Below are 23,644 nucleotides of genomic sequence, written 5' to 3'. Positions count from 1 at the left end.
AAACGATAATTTCACATAATAATTATGCAGTTTTGAAGGCAAATGAATAAAGATGGCATTCATCAGTAATTGATATTTGATTATACAACAATTCAAGAATGCCTACATTTTATGTATGATTGACACTATAGTCAATTTTATCATCTGAATCTTACCCCCAAAAAAATGATTCTATTTCTTGTATGTTATCTGATCTATTTCTTACACGGTGTGTATATCCTTTTCTACCGCCGTTTTGAACAAGAAGCTAAACGTCAGCACATTTCATTGGTGCATATCCCAGCCTAGACTTCTTTGTGTCATACAGGATATGGAAATTCTGCTGCTGATAGTTCCCAATTATCGAAAGTGCTGATCTCGGTGTCCCCAAAATTGCTAAACAAACCACATCCTCTTCCAGCCATATGAAGTAGTTCTCCACCGGGAAATTCCATACTGCCCCGTCGGTGAAATGTATTCCGAAATCGGGAAGCTCTATGTTTTTGACCCCAGACACATTGTAACATGGGTCCAAGACGGGGAAATCTTTTACCACCGGATAGCCTTTGGTTTTATTCACAAATGCCTCCTTTATGATCTGATAAGTAGGGTCTGCAAAGTAACTTAGAGTAGTGCCTGAATCCACAATGGTGCCACCAGCGCCGTCAGTCGATAACTGCCATGCCTCCTCTGGTATATTCAACACCTCTCCTTCGACAAAGATCGATTTTATCTGGACATAGTAGAATGTGTCGACCGAATTGTTCTTGCCGGTTACCAAAGACGTGAAATTCAGATTAGGGTGGCTCAAAAGATCTTTGTCCTCCCCGAAAATCAGCTTGCTACTCACATTGGCATCACTGTTCCTATCAACAAGACAGTAAGAAAAGGAATGACCATATAGTGATTGCAGCTGAGAGGGAAATGAGAGAGGTCCTCTCCCGAGGCCTAACAACCCTGCAGCACCGTGGAAGAGGCCTCGATTCCAATGACCGCAACCGAACATCACATTCTCCACTGGCCTAAATTCCGAGTTCCCACGAGGAGACGTGAGATTGACCGTAAATGTCTCGAGTGCAAAATCGCCAGTAGTATTCGAACTATCTCCGTACCAATAATAATAAGGACAAGTCTGATTATCAGCTTTGCAAGGCTGAGAAGTATCAGGGGACGAAACCAACTGGCACCTCGGATCTTTGCAACTTATATTCCTGAAGGAACTCGATTCCCTAGGATCATAATGCGGACCAATTTGCTCGAAACAATCATAACAAGGAACACATTGAATCCAATTAAGGTCACTACCAGTATCAAGTATCAAAGAGAAGTGTTTAGGAGGATTACCGACGAACACATCGATAAAGTACTCGCCGGAGCCTTGGCTAACACCAGACTCCAAAGTTGCCACCACCTGTTCATTAACCCCAGCTGTATGAGATTCTGCCGCCGCCGCTTTTTCAACCACCGGCTTCAAATGCTGATTTGATTTCTTCTTATTACTGTTTAGCCTTGAAATGACATTTTGATTCTTCTTCTCGACGACCTTTTTATGAAGTGTCTGAATTCTGGTCGAATCCCTCCTAGTTGACACTAAAACAGATTTTTTTGGCTCGTCCTTTCCATCAATCTGCCTATGCTTCAAGTGGAGCTTCACCGTTTTCTTGGGTTCATCTTTTCCATCATTATCTTCATAATCTTCTTCATGGGAAGTAATCCTTTGGGATTGGTTTGATTCCTTATGTATTGTGAGGCTACAATTATTGCTCCCTGTGGAAGAAGAAACTGCATTGAAGCTCATGTGATCAGGAAATTTGATGCCAGCCAAAGTGGAGATATTGGAATTTTCATTTTTGATGCGATCGTAATGGATTCTAGCTGTTGCTTCCAAAGCACCGGAGGAAATCGAAAGGAGGAGGACAAGAAGACCTAGAGAGACTCTCACCAACATTGCACTGATCTTTAATTTCTTGTTTGGTCACTGAGAAAATCCTACATGAAATGAAAAACCAGAGCCCAGAATCTTTTCCCAAATCAATAACAAAGCACAAAAGAGAAAGGCAGAGTGAAAAGGGCTGATTCAAGAAAGCCCAAAACTCATAAAGGGGAAAAAATGCTTGAACTTGTTGAAGAGAATATAAACATAAAAAAAAATGAAGAGAGAGGAGATAAAAAAGCAGAGGAAACCGAAAGAAGAGAAGGGAAGGCTTAATTTTTCTTTAGGGTGTAGGTGGTCATCTTTGAATCAGCGTTAAAGACTTTGAATCAAAAGAAAGGTAAAATATATATATTAAAAGTCCACTCTTTTGAACAACGCGTTTTCATATGAAATATAAATTAGTTGATTTTTTTTTTTTTGTTATGTAATCGAATAAGTGGAGATGAGATAGTAGGTTGTTTTCAATGTTAAATTAAGAGCAGTTTTTATGAAATATCTCTATTATAAATTATCTTCAGTGATACTCGATCCCACGATCACAAGATTAAATGACTTGCGCTCTACCAATTGATTTATCCAGTCTTGTTCTTCATGTGTGTCTTCCTCTCTGCTTCCTTTATACCCATTGATTTGGGCTTCAAGTTTTTAACTGCATAAACAAGAGAGAGACAAGAAACTGCGGTCTAAAGCAAAGGCAGTCCACATTTACAGCTTTTCTCTTACATCATGTTATCAATGTCCAAGTCAAAGCCTCACTTTATATATTCCTCTAAAATGGTATAATGATAAGTTCTCATTGCGCAAATAATTATTTACTTTTAATATACTAACTATTAACACAAATTATTAATATAATATTTTTATATATGTTCAATTAATGACATATAATATGTTACATCAATACATTATGTGAGCGATATTTTAAATAATGTTACCATAAAATATCAATAATTGTATATATGTAAAAATATTATGTCAATAATATGAATTAATGGTTAATAAGTATTGAATTGATTATTTTTAAAAAATCTTTATTATATGCACATATTCTCATATTTCAATCTAATTACATGTTTATTTCAATAAAATTATATTGACCAATAAACATATCTATTTTTAATATTATACAAAATTTGAAATTTGAAATTTGAAATTTTTATATTTAATATTGTAAAATAATTTATATATTTTAATTATTTAAATAATATTATTTTAAATTAATTAAAATGTTTGATAGTTTTGGATAAATCTACAAGTTTAACTATATTTTAGAAAAAAATTAGCGTAATTAACCTTGTGTACTTGACATAACCTCTGATTTAATCAAATTTGAAATTATTAACCTTTTATTTAACTTTTTTTAAACGTCAGCCTTTTATAAACGTCAATCCACTTTGAGAAATTAACCAAAATTATATACATAAGAGAAATTATTTAAGATGACATATTTATGTTTATATGAAAGTGATTTATTTATAGTATTATATACCTAAATTGTTTATGTTTTTATAATTTAAAATTGGTTAGTATAATTATTTTATATTCTACTTATTTAAATTGCACATCTAAATTTTTTAAAATATTAATTTTATCCCTCGTTATTTCTCTCTCTCTAAATTAGCCCCTAAACTGACTAACTACGATTAAATTTGAAGGCCAATTTGTGATATTGATATTTGAATTCGATATTATTAAATTGTTTTTAAAACATTTTCTTTAAACTTTAAGGGTAAATAAAGAATTTCATCATTCAATCTTGTTCTCTTATTTTAGTCATTAAAGTTTAAAAAAATTAATTTACTTGTTAAATTTTTTATTTGTTCATTATTTGATCATTGTGATGTTAAATACTTAACGATATTATGATTGCATATCTGATTTTAAAATTATGAAATGACCCTATTTTTTCATTTTTATGGAAAAAATATAGTCTTGATTTCCATTTGATTTTTCGATGATGAAACATCTTCTTTCAAATCCCAACATTGGAAAGGTCGAGGAGAAAGCGAGTTGTATATCTCACGAAATCCCAACACTGGGAAGGTTAAGGAGAAAGCGAGTTGTATATCTCTTGATTCCACACATATCGGATGGTGGATATTATAGTTCATTTTTTTGGTTTTATGGTTGAGTTTGTATGAGTTTTAAAGTAATTTAGGTAAAATCTAAACTGATATAGTGGTAAGAGATAATGAGATGAGTCCGTTATTATTTTGAGTGCCTAGAGAAGACGTCAAAGAATGATAACTGCACCACCGACGTGATGCATTGGTGAAATTGTAAAACATTTGTCATTTGAGGAAGAAGATAAAATAAAAAATGTTGTGGATGTCGAATAGATTCTATATCAATAAAATGCATCCCACGTCAACACACATGGATGTCATATCATCATTTCCTTTATGATTTAACATTCGAGTGACTAAAACATGAGTAAATCAATACTTTAGTGAGTAAATTGAAAATTTTAAAATTTTAATGTCTAAATTAGGAGTGAGAAGAAAGTTGAGTGATGAAATTTGTAATTTAACCAATTTTCAATATAATTAAGTTTAATACTAATTAATAAAAAATATCTTGATTAGTTTAATACACTTGTTTAATAAATATTTTTTCCAATTATTTATAATTTAAATATAAAAATTATTAAATAAATTTAAATTAACTTATTTTTAAAAAAAAATTAATGTGATGTGTTTAGTGGGATGAATGTCTTGTGAGTATGTCTTCTTCTTCATATTTTTCTTTCCTTTTTCTTCTTCTCCAAGTTTATCAAAGATGATAGCTTTGTTGTTCAACATTCCTAGTTTGAAAATGTGAAGGTAAGAACTATAATATCCTCATCAAGAGCTTCCTTTTAAACTCTTAATCTTAAGGTTTGGCCAGGGAGACCAAGATGGTTTTTAGGGTTCTTAGATGATTCCATTCCATTTTTAAGGGTTAGAAATCATGATTCTACTTCTTTTAAGTCCTAAAACGAGTTAGTAATATGTTTTCTTGCTTTTGATTAATGAGGAAAGTTGGAGAGAGAGCCAAAGATAGAAACAAGGAGAAACTTGTGATTGGGTGACCTTGAGGTGTTTTTTCACTCATTGGGATCAAGGTAATACACTCCTAACTCGTCTGTACAGCTTGTAGATCATTAAGTGTCGTTTGCTTTCTTGTATGGGTGCATGACTGCATAATGGGTATATTTGTGTTTATAAATGAAATGAGGTGTTTGGATGTTTCTCATGCATGAAAAGAACATATTATGATATGATCCCTTGAAAGGGATTGCAAGGGATTTAGGTAGAAAAGAAATGACTTATTCGTAAGAAAACAATTTTTTTTTGGGTTTGAAATATCGATACTGGATGAACAATATCTATATTATTCATCGGATGGCCAAGTCAAGGGATATTAGTTAGGTAATATCGATAATATGTTTATAGAGTATCGATACTGTTTATGGGTATCTATACCAAGGAAAGGGAATCAATATCATTGTTAAGTTATAAATTCTAATAACCAATTTGGATATCGGTACTCGGGTATTATCGATACCACACAAAGAAGAAGTATCAATACTCTATGTAAGGGTATCAGTATTGAAATAAATTCTAAGATATCAAATTCAAATTTGGTATTCATACTCAAGGTTGGTATTCGTACCCTAAGAGAGTAGTGTTGATATTCCATTTTGGAGTATCGATACCATAAGGGTTTTTTAAAACATCTAAGGTATTTTTGGTGTCGAACCATAGTTTTATGAAATTGTTCTTAGTTTAAGGAGATCAAGCTGCCGTTTTTCTCCATCTCTGTACAAGAATTGGCTATGTACTAGTGACTGAAATTAGAAAATTGCAGGTTATAGCTTCCCGATTACATGCATTCTGCAATGGAGATGTACTAACTGGAATATTAGAAAATTCACTCTTTGCTTTTAAGCTTAGATTGGACCATCAAACATTAATTCCCCTACACAAACTCTCCTATTTGAATAAAGATCAATGATGAAGATGCAAACAAATAAGTAGGATGCGATTGCATATGAAACTCTTACTTGCCTTGCTTGAATTAATATTGCTTCAAAACAAAGTTTTAAAGTAAATTTAAAAGTAATATGGGACCATATACGGTAGCAAATGAGCATGCGAGTAAGTAAATAAAAAGAAGATTCAATTGAAAAATCTCAAGCCTTGACGCTGAGGGATTGAGGAATTTGTTTGGCTTCAAGAGATTTCTCGTATTCTTCAATGGATTTAAAGAGCTCCGAAAAGTTACCTTTCCCAAAACCACCGCATCCGCCTTTCTGGTATTGCTTTCCTTCTTCATCCTTCACCATGCACCCTATTCTCTCTATTATCTCTATGAATATTGTTGGCCTGTTCCAGATCAGAATATATATATATATATATATATCGAAAATGCATTTGATTAGTACTGTAATACTAAGGTAATTCATTGGTAAAGGGAAACTTGCCTATCTCCGATGGGCTTAGTGAAGATCTGAAGCAAGGTGCCTTGATCATCTCTATCAACCAAGATCCCCAGCTCTTCACACTCTTCGATCTGCTCATCACTCAAAATGTCCCCTGCCCTATGCTTCAGATTCTTGTAGTAAGTGGCCGGCGGCGATGGCATGAACTCGAAGCCACCAACAAAACTTCTCTGCCTCATTTCTCTCAGCGTCCTGAATATATCCTCGCTCACCAGCGCCAAATGTTGAACGCCCGCGCCTTCGTTGTGTTCTAGATACGTCTGGATTTGGCTTTTCCTCTTTGTCCCGAAAACCGGCTCGTTCAACGGGAGCAACACCATTTCATCGTTGTTGGCTAAAACGACGGAGTTTAGCCCACTCTCGCTGGTCCCCACGTCTTTGGCCGTAAACTCTGCGAACTCGTGAAAACCAGTGAATGATTTGACGTACGAAACGGAGGGGCCCAGCTCCGGGACATTGCCGACCGCGTGATCCAGTCTTCGGATTCCGTAATCCAACGGGTAAGAAAGCTCCTCCTCCACTTTCTCGAAGCCGGGCAAGAAGGAATCAGGGTGGGAGTTGGTGTTTTTGTTGTAACTGATGTAACGTAAAACGACGTCGCCGTAGAGTTTGACGTCGGATTTAGCGACGGATTGCATGCCGAGACCCCACGAGAAACGGCGGGCGGTGTTGGTGGCATCAGTGCACCAGAACTCGATGTGGTGGAAACGCTTGACGGCGAAGCGGTCGGATTTGGGATTGGAGCGGACGAACTTGGAGAATCCGACCAGCTTGAAATCGTCGGTGGAATTAGACTGGACCATTTTGCGGAGGTCGGGTCGGGTCGGGTCCTGCCGTTGAGAATTCTGAGAAAATGAAGAAGAGTTGATATAAAATGAGCGATGATTTTACTTTTGAGGGGGGAGGTTTTTTCTTTTTTCTTTTTTAGGATAATGTTAATGACGTGTTAAATATATGGAATGACATTGGGTTTTAGATTTGATTACAAGTGTAAGCACAGACCAAGGGAAGATGTGGTTCTGATGCGGTGGAGCCTTCTCATTACACTATTTTTTAAGGTAAAGATTAATCAGTTACGAGATATGAGATACGAGATTCATGAGTGACACTGAGCTGAGCTGTGCAGAGACGTGACGTGAAGAATCAAAATTAATTATTTTAAATATATTTTGTTCATGTTATACTTTTTTTTGGGAATCGATTTATTACCTTTTATATTTTTTTGTGTGGATCAACTTATTACGTGTGTGAGTTTCCTGTAATAAACACATTTTAAAATATTTTTATTCAAACAATAACGACCGCGTATATTATTAATAATTAAAATAGATATCGAATAATATTATCTTAAATTATATTCGATTATTCGATTAAAAAATAAAAAAGAATATGTTCTATAAGTTCTAAATTAATATTTAATATAACGATAAATATCCATAACAATAAAAAAATAAATTATTAAAATTTTATTATTAAAAAACTAAGTTAGAAAGATTCGCCGGCGAGATTTGATGGAAACATGCGACGAACCTCAACAACTTAGAAGGATTCGTCGCCAAGACGAAGAACCGCCAGACGGCAAGGACTCGACCACCGTTGCCAAAGGTGCTCCTCCAATCCCAATCCCGATGGAACCACGCTCATGGACACCATTAAAACTCCTATGCCTTCTCCATCCGAAAACCCTGGGGTTCCTTCTTACAAGGACAAACTTGTAAAAGGGCCTCACACCGTCCCTGAAGATGAAGAAATAATTGAAGAAGATGAAATAGAGATACTCGAGGGAGATGTTTCCCGCACAGTTGTTGATGGGATCATATCAATTGACTTTTTTTGACAGAATACAGTCTCTTGCAGTCAAAAGTCTTGATCTTACGGTTGTTGTAAAACTCTTGGACAGACGTATCAGATATAAACGCTGCGAGGTAAGTTATACGATCTGTGGAAACCAACTCAGCCCTTTCGTTTGATGGACAATTTAAGAAGAAGGAAGGGTCCTCACAGAAGCAACAAAAACGAAAAGATCAAATACTAAAGCACAAACAGCAGCAGAAGCAGCCGCGACAAGTACGACCGGGTAAAGATGAGACGGAAGTAGCCGGAGACGGTGATCGGGCGACTGAGCACGAGGATCGATGCTTGTCTGGTATGTCTGAAGAGGCTGCTTCTTTGTTAGATGAGTATTTGATGAATGAAGGGTTATGGTGGAACCAGCAGCTGCAGCAGGTGAACCATCCTTATTATCAGCATGCTGGTAATTGCAACAACATTAATATCGGCATGCAAACTCAACCAGTTGCTTATTCTTCTTACGGAGGGGATGCAAGTAATGTATACAATGGTGGAGGCTACATCTTCTAAGCATAGTTTTGGAACTTTTGGGGTTGTATTTCCCAGTTTAAATGAATATATATATATACACACACACACAAAAACACACAAATGCATGCACACACTGTAAGGGTTATTTGGATTGGGGTTTCATGCAGTTTGAACAGCTTTTCTACTTTGTTTTTTCTTTTGTAAATGCGGTATAATTGAAAAATGACGATAACAATGAAATCAAATTTAAGAGTTCAATTAATGAACATATTATTTTTAATGAAGTTATAAATAAATAAACAATCAATATAAATATATATATAGCAAAAATAATTGGCAATTCCATAAATATCAATTATTTCATGAGTCTCGTATTGTTTTGAATAAAATTTTAAAGCAAAGACATTATTTTGAATAACATTTTAAAATAAGATTCTATTTTGAATAACATTATAAAATATAAATCACTCAATGTGCCATGAATGAGTTTATAAAATGTGAAAACCGGACCGTCCAAAAAATCAGTGTAGCACCACAAAGCCCAAATGAAACGTATTATGCAGGAAAGATTCAAGCCAAGCCTAATTATCCTGCTGAACAGATGCCTAAGCCCACACATATATAAAATGATAGAAAATTAAATAAAAAAGTGGGAAAAATACAAATGTCACATACAGGTTTTGAACCTGAGAAATTTCGTATTGGAGAGTCGGGATGAAATTTAAAACTCTTTGGAGGGCCAATGCTATTTTTTTATATAAAAAAATTATTTTGAATGCTAAATTCTCTAAAGGGGCCAAATATGCTATTTACCCGATCTTTCGAGGGGAACCAACCGGCCAAGTCCCATTGGTTTTTTAGGCCCTCCATGCACATCTCTAGATAAAGTTACATGAACCAGAATTATAAAAAATAATTCTTTTAACAATGAGGCCACTCTTGGAGTTCTATTACATAAATTTATTAATCCCTAAAAGGTTCCATTCTTTTAAAGTAATTTATGGAGAAGCTAAAACATTAATCAGCTAATTCAAACAGGGAAACATAAGCTTATGTAATAAGCACTTCAAACAATGAGATCATATATAACTTGATTTGGTTAGTGTTTTTGTAAGAGGGGATGCAATTTGGGTATCAATGGAAAAAAGCAAAGTAAAATAGATTCTCCACTGTCTTGGAATTTAGGTATAAATTTCTATAATTACTTTTGCTATTTTAGGGTTATATCATTTGTCAAAAGAAATCCCACTTAGCTGAAAAGAAATGTTTTTTTTAACGAACAATGCTAAAAAATACTTCTTTTTTCTTTGCATCAAGTTGCGAGAGTGTAGTGAACTGTAAATATATCCAACAACAAACAAAAGAGTGGTTTTTCTTTATTAAAATTGGAAATAAAATTAACTGACTCCATAAATATTATTTAATTTAGGAAGATGAAGCAAACATCTTTGACCTTTCCACACCCTTCAAATTTTTTATGAGTACAACTACACCCTTTAATTTGTTGATTGGTCTTCTTTTAGCCCACGTTCCTAAGACATGTTTATATATTTCTCACCATGTACATAATATGGCCTTGAAATTTTGCATTAATTTGTTAGTTAAGAGCAATAATCCCTTGATAACAAAAAAGAAAAAGAAAGAAAATCATGCAAAAAAAGAGACGGGAATGAAGAAATGGGTAAGGATTTCTTTCTCATTTCATGAACCCTAATATACCTTGGGATTATATTTCTCACACTAATCCAAGTCTCCTATGGCATTTGATTCAAAGGTTTAAGCTTTATAGGGTGTGAAATTGTCTCTTTTTTAAGCAACATTGATGAAGAAACAACTCTATTATACCAACAGAGTGGGGTGAGATCTATAGTCTGAACGACCTCCATGCTTTCAAGAAACATAATTATTATAATATTGTTATGTACATCATTCTCGAGAAAAGCCTCTAAAAATAAAATACGATCTAACTTATCCTTTTAAACCTTGAGACAAATAATGTTGTTATTTAAATAAAACTTTAAGACAATAGAATATTCATAAAAAAATGGTCCCCTCCTTAAAGAAGACAAGGAACTTGTACGAAAAGGATTATCAATTGATATTTCTGCAGGATTGGAGCATACGGCTTGTGGCATCATGTTCCCCCAATGATCTTATATTATAAATTATAATTCCAACTCTCTTTAAAATTATAACATCTTTAAACATTAGTTAAATTTGGTTTTGGGACTACTTCTATGAGAACATTTAAAGTTCACAGATTTGAATTAAAATCAAATAAAAGTATTGTACTGATCTTTCATCAACCAAAAATAATTCATATGTTATGTTCATTCCAGCACGAAGGGTTGGACCACAAGAATATTTATGTTGTTCTTTATTTATATATTAACATATTTGTCCAAATATCAACGGAATAATATATCAAATGACGTTTATAACTTGAATGATTTTTAATCCCTGTGGGTTGTAGGTTTTGATTTTGTTGTATTTGTTCTTCATAAACCTTTATATTAGTTTATATTCAATAATAAATTTATTCCATAGGCTTCATACAAAATAAAATATGCATAGAGACAGATTGGACTATTTGATTAATTCCTTTTTTTCTTATTAGGATATTATTTTAGTAAAAATAAGAAATATATATTTAAAAAACACCAAATATTTCTAAGTGGTACTCGAACTTTGACCCTAATCAGTAAGGTAAAATTAAAAAATACCGACTGAATCAACAACTGATGTTCAATTCTAAATAATTTAAAATTTCTATTCTATCCTAAGAAATATTATAAATTCAATTTTAAAATAATTTAACATTAATTTTATTAAAATATATAAATAATTATTTAATAAATTTTTATTCCCAAGCCCAATGGTATTCCCCGCTCAATGTGGGAGAGTGTTTTACACATTACCAACAATGACTTTCTCTGGGTGCGATCATACCAGCATTAATGCAACAGATCCCATCAGAACTCTGCAGTTAAGTGTGTTTGGGCGAGAGTAGTACTAGGATGGGTGACCTCCTGGAAAGTCTTCGTGTTGCACCCCTCCTTTTCGGATTATATTTACTAGTAACGTCATCATGTGACATGAATGAGGAAAAAACAGTCTCTTCATCAATAATAAAATGACTCTTTTAAACTTTTATACCTTCATCTAACACGATACGAATTTGGTGTTGTGATAAAATAGTTGATTTTCATACATCAAGGATGCCATTATACTAATCGAGATATGCAACTCGTACGCTCTGACGCCAATTTATTAGAAGATAATAACAAACATAATAATTGCATAACAAAAGAAACATTAAAATTTTATGTTAAAAATCTTTTCGTGAAAAATCACGTACAAAAGATGAGAAATTTAACTAGTGTTGATAAAAGAAGAATATAAGAGAAATCATCTTCGACAACTTAACGTATATCTTTTTGTAAAAACGATTACTTGGTTACAAACAAAATTTATTTAATAGAGATCTATTAAAATTCATTTTTATACTTTTAATAATATAGAAAGTAAATATAGTTAATTCGTTCGATCAAATTAAGTTTTATACTTTCCTAAAATTTCTCTTAATATATATCTTCATTAATATGGGTTAATAAAATTAGAATCAAACTGTAACATAAGAATTAAGATATATAATATTTAAATTATGATAAAATTAATTATGAATGGTTCTCATATTTTATTATTTTACTGGCATTGGCTGTATTTATATTGAATACAATGATTGTATCTGTTAGAATTTGTTTTTATATGGTCCGGTTTTGTTAAATGAATTACATTTTTAAAAAGGCTATCGATGTGGTCGTAACACAATAACTCGGCTTCATCTGCAATTCCCCCGAAAATTAAAGCCATTTAGCGCCGTCACCAAAAAAAAAAAAAAGGTCACATACGATAAATCACATTGCATTGCAGACCCAAAATTATGGAAACAATTGTACGGAGGCTGTCGCTTCAACTCAGTAGACCCCAAAACCTGTGGCTCATAACTTGACACTGTCTACTGTTTCATCCTTTTAACCAACCATGTTTCGACAACCCTACTGCCTCCTTTGTTTTTAAATACATTTTATTATTTTTTAATTTTTTAATTAATGTTAAATAAGCATAAGATAATATTTATTTAATTATTTAGTATTAATATTCACATTTTTATATTTATAGTATTTGAATTCGAGAACTAAAAATAATAATAATTGTATTACAATTAAATCACTCAGCTCATACAAATATATAGAAAAAAATCTAATTATTTTTAAATTATGTATACCAATGATACATGAAATACAAAACCTATTTTTAATAATAATTATTAGTATCTACTTTTCCTCTTCCGTTTCTTTTTCCCTGTGTATGTACGGGAAGCCTTTGGGTTCATATTACATCAATAAATAGAATCCTATACTTTGGAATAGCCATTTTTGTATCAGTTTCATGTTCTCCTTTCCCCTGTAAGTGAGAAAAAGCATATGAATCCATAGCTTTAGGGTTTCTTGAAGTTTGTTTTCTATTTGTTTCTTTAGTGAGAAAATTAGCATCTTCTTTTTTTCCCTTTGAAAGAGTGGGGATAAAATGGGGAGAGGTAGGGTTCAGCTGAGGCCGATCGAGAACAATATTAGCAGGCAAGTAACATTTTCAAAGAGAAGAACTGGTTTGCTGAAGAAAGCTCATGAGATCTCAGTGTTATGTGATGCTGAGGTTGCTTTGATTGTTTTCTCTAACAGAGGCAAACTGTTTGAGTACTCATCCGCTTCCAGGTTTTTTCTTCTTCTTTTTTACAAATAATTCTTTCTTTCTTTTAACTAGTTTAATTTTACTCTTTTCATCTCTTGGTTTTGCTTACTGTATACTGCATGCTTTCATATACATACACAAACATGTATATATGTTTATATTTTCATTTCTGACTGTTTTTAAGTTCTGGGTCTTTGTTATTTTCCCTCTCTTTGTCCATTATACTGTACTATGTATGCTTTGCATTACACCAAAATCTTCAGCTTTCTGACACATTTGACTCACTCTTTCATATAAATACAAGAAAAAGCTAAGGGAAAATGAAAAAAATGGGAATAATAACATATGATTTTCTTTTGATGAGCCATTTCAGATGTCATTTTCTTCTCACTGAAGCACTTTCCATTTAACATGATATTGTTTCCTTCTTTAGTTAAAGAAGATGACCATTTCTTGTTTATCTTCTTATTTGTTTCCTCCCTTTTCTGAGGATTCCAGGAAAGTTTCTGTATAATTGATTTGTCAGATCAGAACTGAATATATTAGTATATATATGTTGTCTAACCTCTCTGATAATCTTTGCTAAGTCTTAATTTAGTTTTACTTTTAGTAATTAATATTTGATATGTAGTACTTGAACATTCACATAAAAGTTAAACAGGAAATTATTTGAACTGCAAATCATGGGACGAGTTTGCTTGATTGACATAGTGCAAAGTAATAGCAGTACCCTAACCAAAAAACCTTATTTCAAGCAGACTAATTCAACTTCGAAGAATCAAGTTGTGAATGCAACTGTTGTGAATTAATCTTCTTGGAATAAGGTTTTCTAGTTAGGGTAATGCCATTAATTTGCATTATGTCAATCAAGCAAACTCATCCCATGATCTGCGGTTCACAATATGATATGATTATAAGGTATAGTATATGTCTAAATTCTTCTAACTATTAATACACTCATCCTGTGAACGTAACTGTTCGAACCCAAAATGTATGAGAAAAATAATACTTCCTCTAATCATTAAGATTACTTGATAAATTCTAATATATTTGTAACTTGTATGTTCTTGAAGTTAAACAAAATATAATTTAAGTGGAAGATAAATGTTTCTGTTGTAAGTTAATTCAAAGGACAATAGCGTTTGTAATTTTTTGGGGTGGTTAAGCCAAAAAAAATGTCAAAACAAGATTAATTTAAGTTTGAATTGTGCCACTCCCTAGAGCTTTGTGTCATACATAGGGCATGGTGTTATTGCACATTTCTCTCATTGTTTTATTTTTCATGTCTTTTGCATCTAATTTTTAACCTAGGATATTGGAATTTGTTTTTGATTCACCTAGGAGATTGCCTCCTAATGATATTAGCTACATCCATAGGCATTATATATATATATATATATATATATATATATATATATATATATATGGAAAGTGAGGAAAGCAATGTAACTTTGTCGTTCACAATTTCCATGTGGATCTTTTTATACTTGTATACATTAGCCACTTGATTAAATGTTGTTCTCTAATTATAACACCATTTTAGAGTTTATATTTAATGATATTATAAAAAATAGCGTAAATAAATACATATAAAAGATTTTGTTTAAATAGTTCAGATCCATCATCAGTGCTATTTTTTTTAATTTAGTTTAGAGAGAAATTTAGTCTAATATTCTTAGTATAAGAGACTTGAGTCCTCTATCTAATTACACACTACTTGTAGGCACTCTCTTATAAAAGGTTATCCTAACTATTTATCTCCTCAAATAACTCCCACTAATTACTTAATGCATGTTGTAAATACAACCTTCAAAACTCTTAATATCTCACTTACAAAGTTTCTCAAATAAATTGATTTATGTGAAACAATAAAGCTCTCTTTGACATAATACAATGAGAGCTCTAGTTGAAACTAGACACCAATAATCTTTTTTTAGTAAGTTAAGGTAATTATAAAATAATATATGTTTTAAATATTCTGATAATCGTCCAATTTCCTTGTTTGATTACAAAGTAGTATTTGTTCTAAGTTGAAATTAGACACTAGTAATCTTTAGTTAGACATCATGCATTTTTTTTTAAGAATTGGGATAAGTATTCTTTAATTCTTGTAAAATGTCCCATAAAGTAGGTGATCAAGTAAACTTCAAAAGACAAATTCGGCAGTATTGAACAAGTTTTCTTGGAAAATAAAGTCTTCCATCAATGATGTTAGTACAAAAAATTATTTACGAAGATGGTATTGTTTTATTTTAAAATAATTATTAATATCTGATCTATTGATTAATTAATCTATATCAAATTTTACAAAAGTTCATTCCTCCGACTCTGATAATAGCATTCTTTAAGTTAGATTATCATTCTTTAAGTTATCTAAAGAAATGAAATTCATCCTCAATTATTTACGTAAGTAACATATTTTTACGAAGTGAACGTGTCACATAAAGGAAAAGTGTGCACACTCAACACTCATATCTTGTATTGCTTAAAATGGAAGGTGTAACTGATGAAGCACACTTTTTAGGATATATATATATATATTCGAAAATAACATTTTAAAGTTTGTGCTTTTACAGAATTTTTTTCTATCAGCATTTTAAATTGGAAAGTTTGGTTTTAATCTCGTGCGTCTAGCCCCGTAAATAAACCGAACGCATACGAACAGATGTATGTTAATATTCGTTCATTTAATAAATAAACGAACACGAATATAAATGAATTTTTTTTTCTTTCATGTTCATTCGTTAAGGAATATAGCTTGTTCATGTTTGTTCATTTAAATGATAAACGAACATAAATGAACATAAACGAATATAATAAATAAACATAAACGAACACAATAAATGAACATAAACGAACATAATAATGAACATAAACGAACACAATAAATGAACATAAACGAACACAATAAATGAACATAAACGAACACAAACATAAAAAACAAACTTATTCAAACACAACAAATGAATGTAAAAAAAGTAAACAACAAGAATAACAACTTAAAATTCATTAATATAACATGGAACTTTAGAGTTAGTTTGTTCGAATACGACAAAAACATACATAAATCATAAATAAGCTATATGAACATAATAAAGACTTAAAGTTAATTTGTTCAACAAATCTTCTTGAAATCCAAACAACTTCAATAATCTTCGTAACATATTCAACTTGCTCTATGTTTGAACATAAATGAACGAACATATAATCGAACGTTCACGAACGTAAATGAATGAACGAACCCTTTATTCGTGTTCGTTCATTTAATTAAACGAATGCAAAACTTGTTCATGTTCGTTTATTTAATAAATAAACGAACATAAACGAACTTCCCGTCGCACAATTCATGAACGGTTCGGTAAACGTTCAGTCCATTTACAGTCCTACGTGCGTCTATCACATTTTAGAATAACGAGCGCAAAAAATGTAACATCCTAATTTAGTTTAGCCCGAATTTAATTAACTTAAATATTATACGGAATTGACTAAATATCTTTTCCTTTTGAATATATTTAACAAATCATAAAGATATAACAATTAGTCCAAAATAAATAGTATAACTTAAGTTCATAAAAATTATAGAGCTCCAAACTAAAAATACAAACCAAATATCAAATATAAGTTTTATAAAACGAAGTTACGTCTGGAATATAAGTCATAAATATCCCATATAAATCAAAGATGTATTCTAAAAGATCAACAAAAATTTGATTCGACATGGTGCTCCTCGAATGGCTCCTAGATGCAAGTGAATGGTAACACATTCTAAAAATTGAGCCACGAGCTAAGTGTCACACAAATAACTCTAGCATACTATATGCATTCATAATATAAATATGCTTAAGTGTGTAGCCAAAGAAGCATATTGTCAATGTCATGCATATCTACAATCACAATATAACATCAAGGATGAAGTTCAGATAACCGTAACTTAAAGACTCATCCACAACACATAAGCAAGCATTGTGATGTAGTTTGGGATCACATGTACATCACGAGACTCACACCCCTCTAACCTGAATCACCTTTGCATTAGGAACGAACACCTGACTAGCCTACTCCTCTAGAGCATATGGATGAATTTAGGTCACAAGAGCATTAGATCAACATTTGACTAGCATACTTTAAGTGTCTCATCACGAATCTTATGATATTTGGATAACTCATTAAACACAATAAAAGATCTTCAACCACAAGTAATATGGGTGTGCTCCTTGTTTCCCGAATGTCAATCAAAGACATAAATTTTAAGAAATCTTACATCATAATATTCTTATGCTTTTCACACACATACCATTAATTATTCACATTATTATTAACTTCTTATTATTAAGCTATCACTTTTAAGCTTATTTCCCGATATCAGTCACATTAGACACTCTACTCATAAGTCCTATTCAATATCTCAAATATGCTATTCCGTTATCATTGATGGTATCTATACCTATACTTGGGTATTGATACAAACACATGGATAAAAGTAATCCCCTTAAGTATTGATATAAAAAATAGCCTCGAAGTCTTATTAACCTTTACTATCATTGCCAACCTATATAGTATATCAATACTTCCCTTGAGTACAAGTACCCAATTAAGTCTTCGAAGTCTCTTAAAAAAACCTTGGTAATAATATTAGCACTTGATATCAATATCAAAGAAACAATATCGGTACCTCATGAATTTGGTATTATACTCCACTTGTAAAATGCCTAGAATTTATCCTATAAAGAACAATATTGATACCAATTTTTTGCATAAATATTAGAAAGGTTGTCCGACATCGAATAGGATTAATAATGATATGAATATAAAAAAAGACATCCTAAACGATGTACATATTGTAGAAATTTTGGTTACAACAGAAAAATGTCCAACTCTATTAACATCATTAAACTTACAGACTATAATATTTTCTTTGTAGGAATGCTATATTTCAATACATACTTTATTAAAATTAAATTATTTTAAATATATTTAATTTTATGTATTTTTAAAGATTTATATTAATATTCATTTAATCAGTCTATAAATAAAACTTAAGATAATCAAATTCAAAATTCATAATCCAAAAACTATAAAATTGTTAATAAAAAAATAAGCTTGTGATGGTTTTTGACAATTTATCTTTTTTATTTTGGACATAATCTCACGGTTGGTGGCTCAATTTAAATAATTTGAATATTGTATGAATAATAATAATAAAAGCAGAATCGTAAATATTAAACAAAAGTAGATGTACGAGTCATATGCACTATCATTCCTTGCATTTGCAGTAAATATTCACGAGGTTGTGTAAATTTCCCTGTTATTTGTGTAGTTCAATTCGTTGTTCATGTTGATGTATTTAGGTATTTTCCTTGATTAACTTCTTGTGTTGTAATTACAGCATGGAGAGAATCCTAGAACGATATGAACAAAAATCATACGCAGAGAGGCAGCTAGCTTCATCAGGCTCTGAATCACAGGTATGCCTTGCATAAAATCGTGAAATTTATTCAAAATGTAAATCATGTATTCTATCCTACTTAATTTGTATTTGATGAATACCTGGATATACGTATACAATACGATAAAAAACCTTAATAATATATTTTAAAAAATAGGAATATTAATTGAACGTTCTTTTATTCAATATCATCCTTGAACTTGGATAGATTGACAACAATAATTGTATTATTAGTTTTTTTTATTTAAAGGAAAATGGGATCATTAAACTCTTTAAGCCTTATGTAAATGCTGCACAGGCAAACTTGTCTTTGGAATGTTCCAAACTTACGTCGACTGTTGAAGCAATACAAAGGAACTTGAGGTACAAATGTAACTACATATGTTTGGAAGTTGCTGGCATATATGATATTTGCGTAATGATAAAAAATGTTATTAAACGATTAATTAAATAATTATTTTAATTTTTATTCTCTTTGTTAGAGTAGTGTGATTTTAGCGTTTTATTTTGAGACAAAAAAACCTAATGTGACTGGAAATTGTTACTTAATAAATGGTCAACTCTTCAAAATAAGAGTTTTTTTGTCTTAAAAATAAAGGCTAAAATGGCCTTATGTTGGATTAGATATTATATTAATCAATGCAGGCAGCTCCGAGGAGAAGAGCATGATACCTTGAGTCTGAGGGACCTGCAGCTTTTGGAACAACAAATTGGTAATTCTCTGAAACGAATACGGACTAGAAAGGTAAAACGAGCTTGTTCAATGATTTCTTTGAAAACTTATTTTCCAATTCTAGTCATTTGAATGCTTTAAGTCTACTAAACCATGATTTGCTCTGACATGCAGAATAAACTCATGCACGAGTCCATTTCATTGCTGCAGAAGAGAGTAAGATTTTGTCATATGATGAACTCTTTCCCCATGACTTGGTTTATATTTAGTAATCTAAAAGTAAATACGAAAAGAGAACAAATATTTTGACACGGAATCTTGTGACAGGAAAGGACATTGCAAGACCAGAACAACATGCTGGCAAAAAAGGTAATAAAAAAAAAGCAACTTAATACATGCCTTTCACTATTCAACTATATATATGAAGTTTGTTGTTTCATTCTTTGACTTTGATTTAACACTTGTGCCATTGATGAAGCTGAAAGAAAAAGAGCAGACGCCGACTGAACATGCACCACATGAACTGCGAAACCTTGCCTCCTCCTCCTCCTCCTCCACCTCCTCCCCATCCGTACAACCACCAGCAACAGTACAATTTCCTTCTTTGACCATTGGGTATATTCTCTTACAAAATTGCAGTGTGATTTACTTACAACACTCGTGCAATGACACTGATTCTAGAGTCTTTTTTTATATATAAAAAAAAATGAATCATGCAGAGGGAGTTACGAGGCTATGGAAGAAACAAACAGGGAGGCTCAGTTCAATCTAAACCTATTACCAATGCCGTGATAGCTTCCTGGATGCTTATAAACAGACAGAAAGCGGAGCCTAACACTTAACACGAGCTGTTCAAATCTCGAACATTTCAAACAATGCTTTATAGAGGCATAACTTACTGCAGTGCCATAAAATCCTCAGAAAGTTAAAATGCGATGAGTGAACTTTATATAAGTTGTTTATTTGAAAACACATTACTGTTTTCCAGACCGTAGGATCCCAGTAGAAAATGCTAAAAGAGGTACAGCGCATTGCTTTACAATTATGTGATGCTGAGCCTGATTGCAATATTAAATGAGATCAGTTAGTATAATTTCGATTTTATATTTATATCCATTGTTATAAACCTCCCAATCTTAACCAATCTCTAACGGCTTATTAAACTTGTTGTAAACCTTCAAATCTTCATTGATCATATATGCTGACATGTCCCCTTCTCTTTGCTGTTTTTGCTTTGAAGAAGCCAAAGAATCTGATGATATAATCAATAGGATAAGGATATTGCCTATAATAATTGGACCTGATGAGAGGATTGGAGGAATATTGAACAAGCTAATGGACCTGATGAGCTCCATATTATAATGGGTTGGATTAAAGTTAGGCACATTAGGATAAGGATATTGTGTTCGAGACGAAATAGTTAGAGCATGTGGGCTTAGTAAAGAATGTAGCTCGTTAAAACATGTGGGCTTGGAACAGGTAATAGCAATCAATGTGAATTTGAAACAGGTAACTAAGAAAATAATCCCTCATTGATCTTATGTAACAAGCAGCGAATGTGCATTCTTTGATCGAGAAGAGGAAGCAAAAATTCAACCAAGAAAATTAATCAATTTATCATTACTTTCCTTACTATCATATTCACATTAGTAAATATATCTCACCATTTAAAATATGTAGGTTCACATGATTGTTCACATTAGTAAATATATCTCACCATTTAAATATTTAGGCAAAATGGTACTTGAGGTTCATATACTTGTCCAAAAAAATTAATATGGCCCTCGATATTTTTTTACACTAATGTGCCACTCAAACTTATAAAAAGAATTCAATGTGGTCCTTTGACCAACAGTTTCCGTCGTTGACCTTTACGATGTTGACATGACACTTCACGGTGCTGACGTAGCGATCTACAATGCTGATATGGTAGTCCATAGTGGCTAGTGACGCGGCTAATGGTGTGGCAGATGAGCTAAATTGTTTTTTTCAAGTTCGAAGGTCAAATTGATTTTTTTAAAAAGTTTAAGGACTTATTTGATTTTAAAAAATATATATATTTTAAATTAAAAAATATATATATTTTAAATTAAAAAATATAAAGATATTCAAAAACTTAAATATAATAATACCAAAAATAAAAATTAAATTATTTAAAATTTAAAATATGTATTATTACTTTCAACCTCGAATTTAACTTGACTTTTATTTATATAAATCTAAATTCACTCTTCCCGCACATATTTTATTTTATATATTTACATCTAGTTATATTAAATTTTAAATTTTAAGTGTCATTTAAATTTTATTTCACTAAATTTTTATAAAATGAATTAATTAAATATTATAAAGTCTTATAAAAATAAAATTTAAAAATTATGAAATTAAAATTTATTTATAAATTATCATTAACTATATAATTAGAAAATAAAAAATAGTTATCCAATTAAGAGAAACATTTTTAGTGAATATAACATGATATGTGTGTTGAAAACATTTTGTTGTTTCGATATAACAAATTAAATTAAAAGAATTTTAATTTTGAAAATGATTTTTCTAAGCATATTCGATATATTAAATTGAATATCAAAATATTACTCAAAGTATTTCAAAGTTCATTTTAAATCCTTACTAAAGTGTAAAATTAAGTTTTAATCTTAAAATATTTTCAAAACGATTTTACAAAAATATTTCGAACCATTTCAAAGCAAAAAATTCCAGATTGCTCAGAGGGAATCGATTCCCCCCAAGGGGGTACCAATTCCCCCCTGAATGGTTTGGCTTCGAGAATTCCAGTATGCTCGGAGGGAACCGATTCCCCCCACTGTTCAACGGTCGAATATTTGAATTTTACACTTATGGAACCGATTCCCCATGAGGGGTACCGATTCCCCCTCACGCTCCAAGCTGTTGTATTAATGGTTTTCACACTTAAACGGCTCCATTGACTCCACTAATCATCCCCAAAGTTCAAAATCAATTGAGGGAGTATTTAAACAAGTTCTGAAGCCTTTGATCAACAAGAAATTATAGAGAAACAAGAGAGAAAGCATCAAACACCAAGTTTGTGCAAATCAAGCCAATTTTTCTTTCAATATTCATTTTGCTTTCAAGAACACCATTTGTGCTCATTTGTAATTATTTTTGAGTGTTCTTTTCTTGTTCTAGAATTGTGCAAACATCTTACCTTGTGAGGTTTTCCTTGTAAGTTTGCAAATTTGTGTATTTCTCTTTGAAAAAGAGTGTGCTCAAGAATTTGGGGTATAATTCTTGAGGGAGTTGTAAGATTACTCTTTGTCCTCAAAAGAAAGAACAAATTAGTGAATTTGTTGGAAAATCCTTAGTGTGGATAGCTAAGGTAGTGGACGTAGACTTTGGTTGAGAAAGTCGAACCACTCTAAATCATTGTGCAAAATATTTTCAATTTTCTACAAAAGCTTCCACCAAAATTTTAATTGCCAATTCACCCCCCTCTTGGCCATTTTCATTAATCGATTAACTCAACAATTGGTATCAGAGCTTGACTCATTTGAAGGTTTAACTGCCTCTTGAGTAGATCCGGGAAGAGTTAAATCGATAAAGATGGCATCCACTTCCGGTTCATTCTCCATGGAATAATCCAGACCAATTGACGTGCCTCCACACTTCAATGGAACAAATTATCGTCGTTGGAAGAAACTTATTATGATATTTATCCAAACATTTGATATGGAAGCTTGGATGATGATTGAGAAAGGATATTCTTCTCCTACAAAGAAGGCAAAGAAGTGGAGTGATCAAGAACGGAAGAAAGCTCAACAAAATACAAAAGCTATGCACATGTTGTGTTGTGCAATTGATCATAATGTATATAAAGGAGTTTCTTCTTGTTCAAATGCCAAGGAGATGTGGGATAAGCTTGAGGAGATCTATGGAGACAAAGAAGAAGAAGAACCAATAAATGTGATGTCTCTATTAGCTCTCACAGAGCCAAAGGTATCTTCTAACTCAAATAAATTAAATTCAAAATCTTTTAATGAGTTACAAGATGCTTATGATGAATTATTTTCGGAG

General features: G+C 31.8%; 3 protein-coding genes and 1 non-coding gene across 4 annotated transcripts; 2 read left to right on the top strand and 2 right to left on the bottom strand.

Annotated features, from left to right (window-relative positions):
• Positions 1 to 36: 36 nt before the first annotated feature.
• On the bottom strand, positions 37 to 2,170 carry LOC120120959 (aspartyl protease family protein 2-like). The gene is made up of 2 exons (XM_039140446.1): positions 2,141 to 2,170; positions 37 to 2,001 (listed from the first exon to the last, which is right to left on the bottom strand). Exon 2 carries the CDS (start codon positions 1,925 to 1,927, stop codon positions 248 to 250), a length of 1,680 nt encoding a protein of 559 aa, XP_038996377.1. The 5' UTR covers positions 1,928 to 2,001; positions 2,141 to 2,170; the 3' UTR covers positions 37 to 247.
• A 3,771-nt stretch (positions 2,171 to 5,941) lies between these two features.
• LOC120121085 (4-hydroxyphenylpyruvate dioxygenase-like) lies at positions 5,942 to 7,278 on the bottom strand. Its single transcript, XM_039140553.1, has 2 exons — positions 6,381 to 7,278; positions 5,942 to 6,282 (listed from the first exon to the last, which is right to left on the bottom strand). The coding sequence occupies exons 1-2, from the start codon at positions 7,199 to 7,201 to the stop codon at positions 6,090 to 6,092; spliced, it is 1,014 nt and encodes a 337-aa protein (XP_038996484.1). The 5' UTR covers positions 7,202 to 7,278; the 3' UTR covers positions 5,942 to 6,089.
• Positions 7,279 to 11,655: 4,377 nt separating this feature from the next.
• On the top strand, positions 11,656 to 11,774 carry LOC120121139. The gene has a single exon (XR_005515960.1). It is a non-coding gene; the product is annotated as a 5S ribosomal RNA (ribosomal RNA).
• A 1,420-nt stretch (positions 11,775 to 13,194) lies between these two features.
• On the top strand, positions 13,195 to 20,586 carry LOC120121066 (truncated transcription factor CAULIFLOWER A-like). Its single transcript, XM_039140539.1, has 8 exons — positions 13,195 to 13,495; positions 18,859 to 18,937; positions 19,217 to 19,281; positions 19,564 to 19,663; positions 19,766 to 19,807; positions 19,919 to 19,960; positions 20,070 to 20,206; positions 20,311 to 20,586. The coding sequence occupies exons 1-8, from the start codon at positions 13,311 to 13,313 to the stop codon at positions 20,381 to 20,383; spliced, it is 723 nt and encodes a 240-aa protein (XP_038996470.1). The 5' UTR covers positions 13,195 to 13,310; the 3' UTR covers positions 20,384 to 20,586.
• The last annotated feature ends 3,058 nt before the right edge of the window (positions 20,587 to 23,644 follow it).

The sequence above is a fragment of the Hibiscus syriacus genome, unplaced genomic scaffold (assembly GCF_006381635.1).
Source record: "Hibiscus syriacus cultivar Baekdansim isolate YM2019G1 unplaced genomic scaffold, ASM638163v2 tig00110356_pilon, whole genome shotgun sequence".
Lineage (NCBI taxonomy): Eukaryota > Viridiplantae > Streptophyta > Magnoliopsida > Malvales > Malvaceae > Hibiscus > Hibiscus syriacus.
This window is presented reverse-complemented; position numbering and strand designations above follow the sequence as displayed.

What these genes read in the sequence shown, in the direction of transcription:
- LOC120121085 (XM_039140553.1), bottom strand. Translation starts at nt 7,201, where the DNA reads ATGGTCCAGTCTAATTCCACCGACGATTTCAAGCTGGTCGGATTCTCC. An exon ending in ACTAAGCCCATCGGAGATAG is followed by an intron (nt 6,283 to 6,380) that starts GCAAGTTTCCCT and finishes GATCTGGAACAG; the next exon opens with GCCAACAATATTCATAGAGA.
- LOC120120959 (XM_039140446.1), bottom strand. Translation starts at nt 1,927, where the DNA reads ATGTTGGTGAGAGTCTCTCTAGGTCTTCTTGTCCTCCTCCTTTCGATT.
- LOC120121066 (XM_039140539.1), top strand. Translation starts at nt 13,311, where the DNA reads ATGGGGAGAGGTAGGGTTCAGCTGAGGCCGATCGAGAACAATATTAGC. An exon ending in GCAATACAAAGGAACTTGAG is followed by an intron (nt 19,282 to 19,563) that starts GTACAAATGTAA and finishes TAATCAATGCAG; the next exon opens with GCAGCTCCGAGGAGAAGAGC. An exon ending in AACGAATACGGACTAGAAAG is followed by an intron (nt 19,664 to 19,765) that starts GTAAAACGAGCT and finishes TCTGACATGCAG; the next exon opens with AATAAACTCATGCACGAGTC.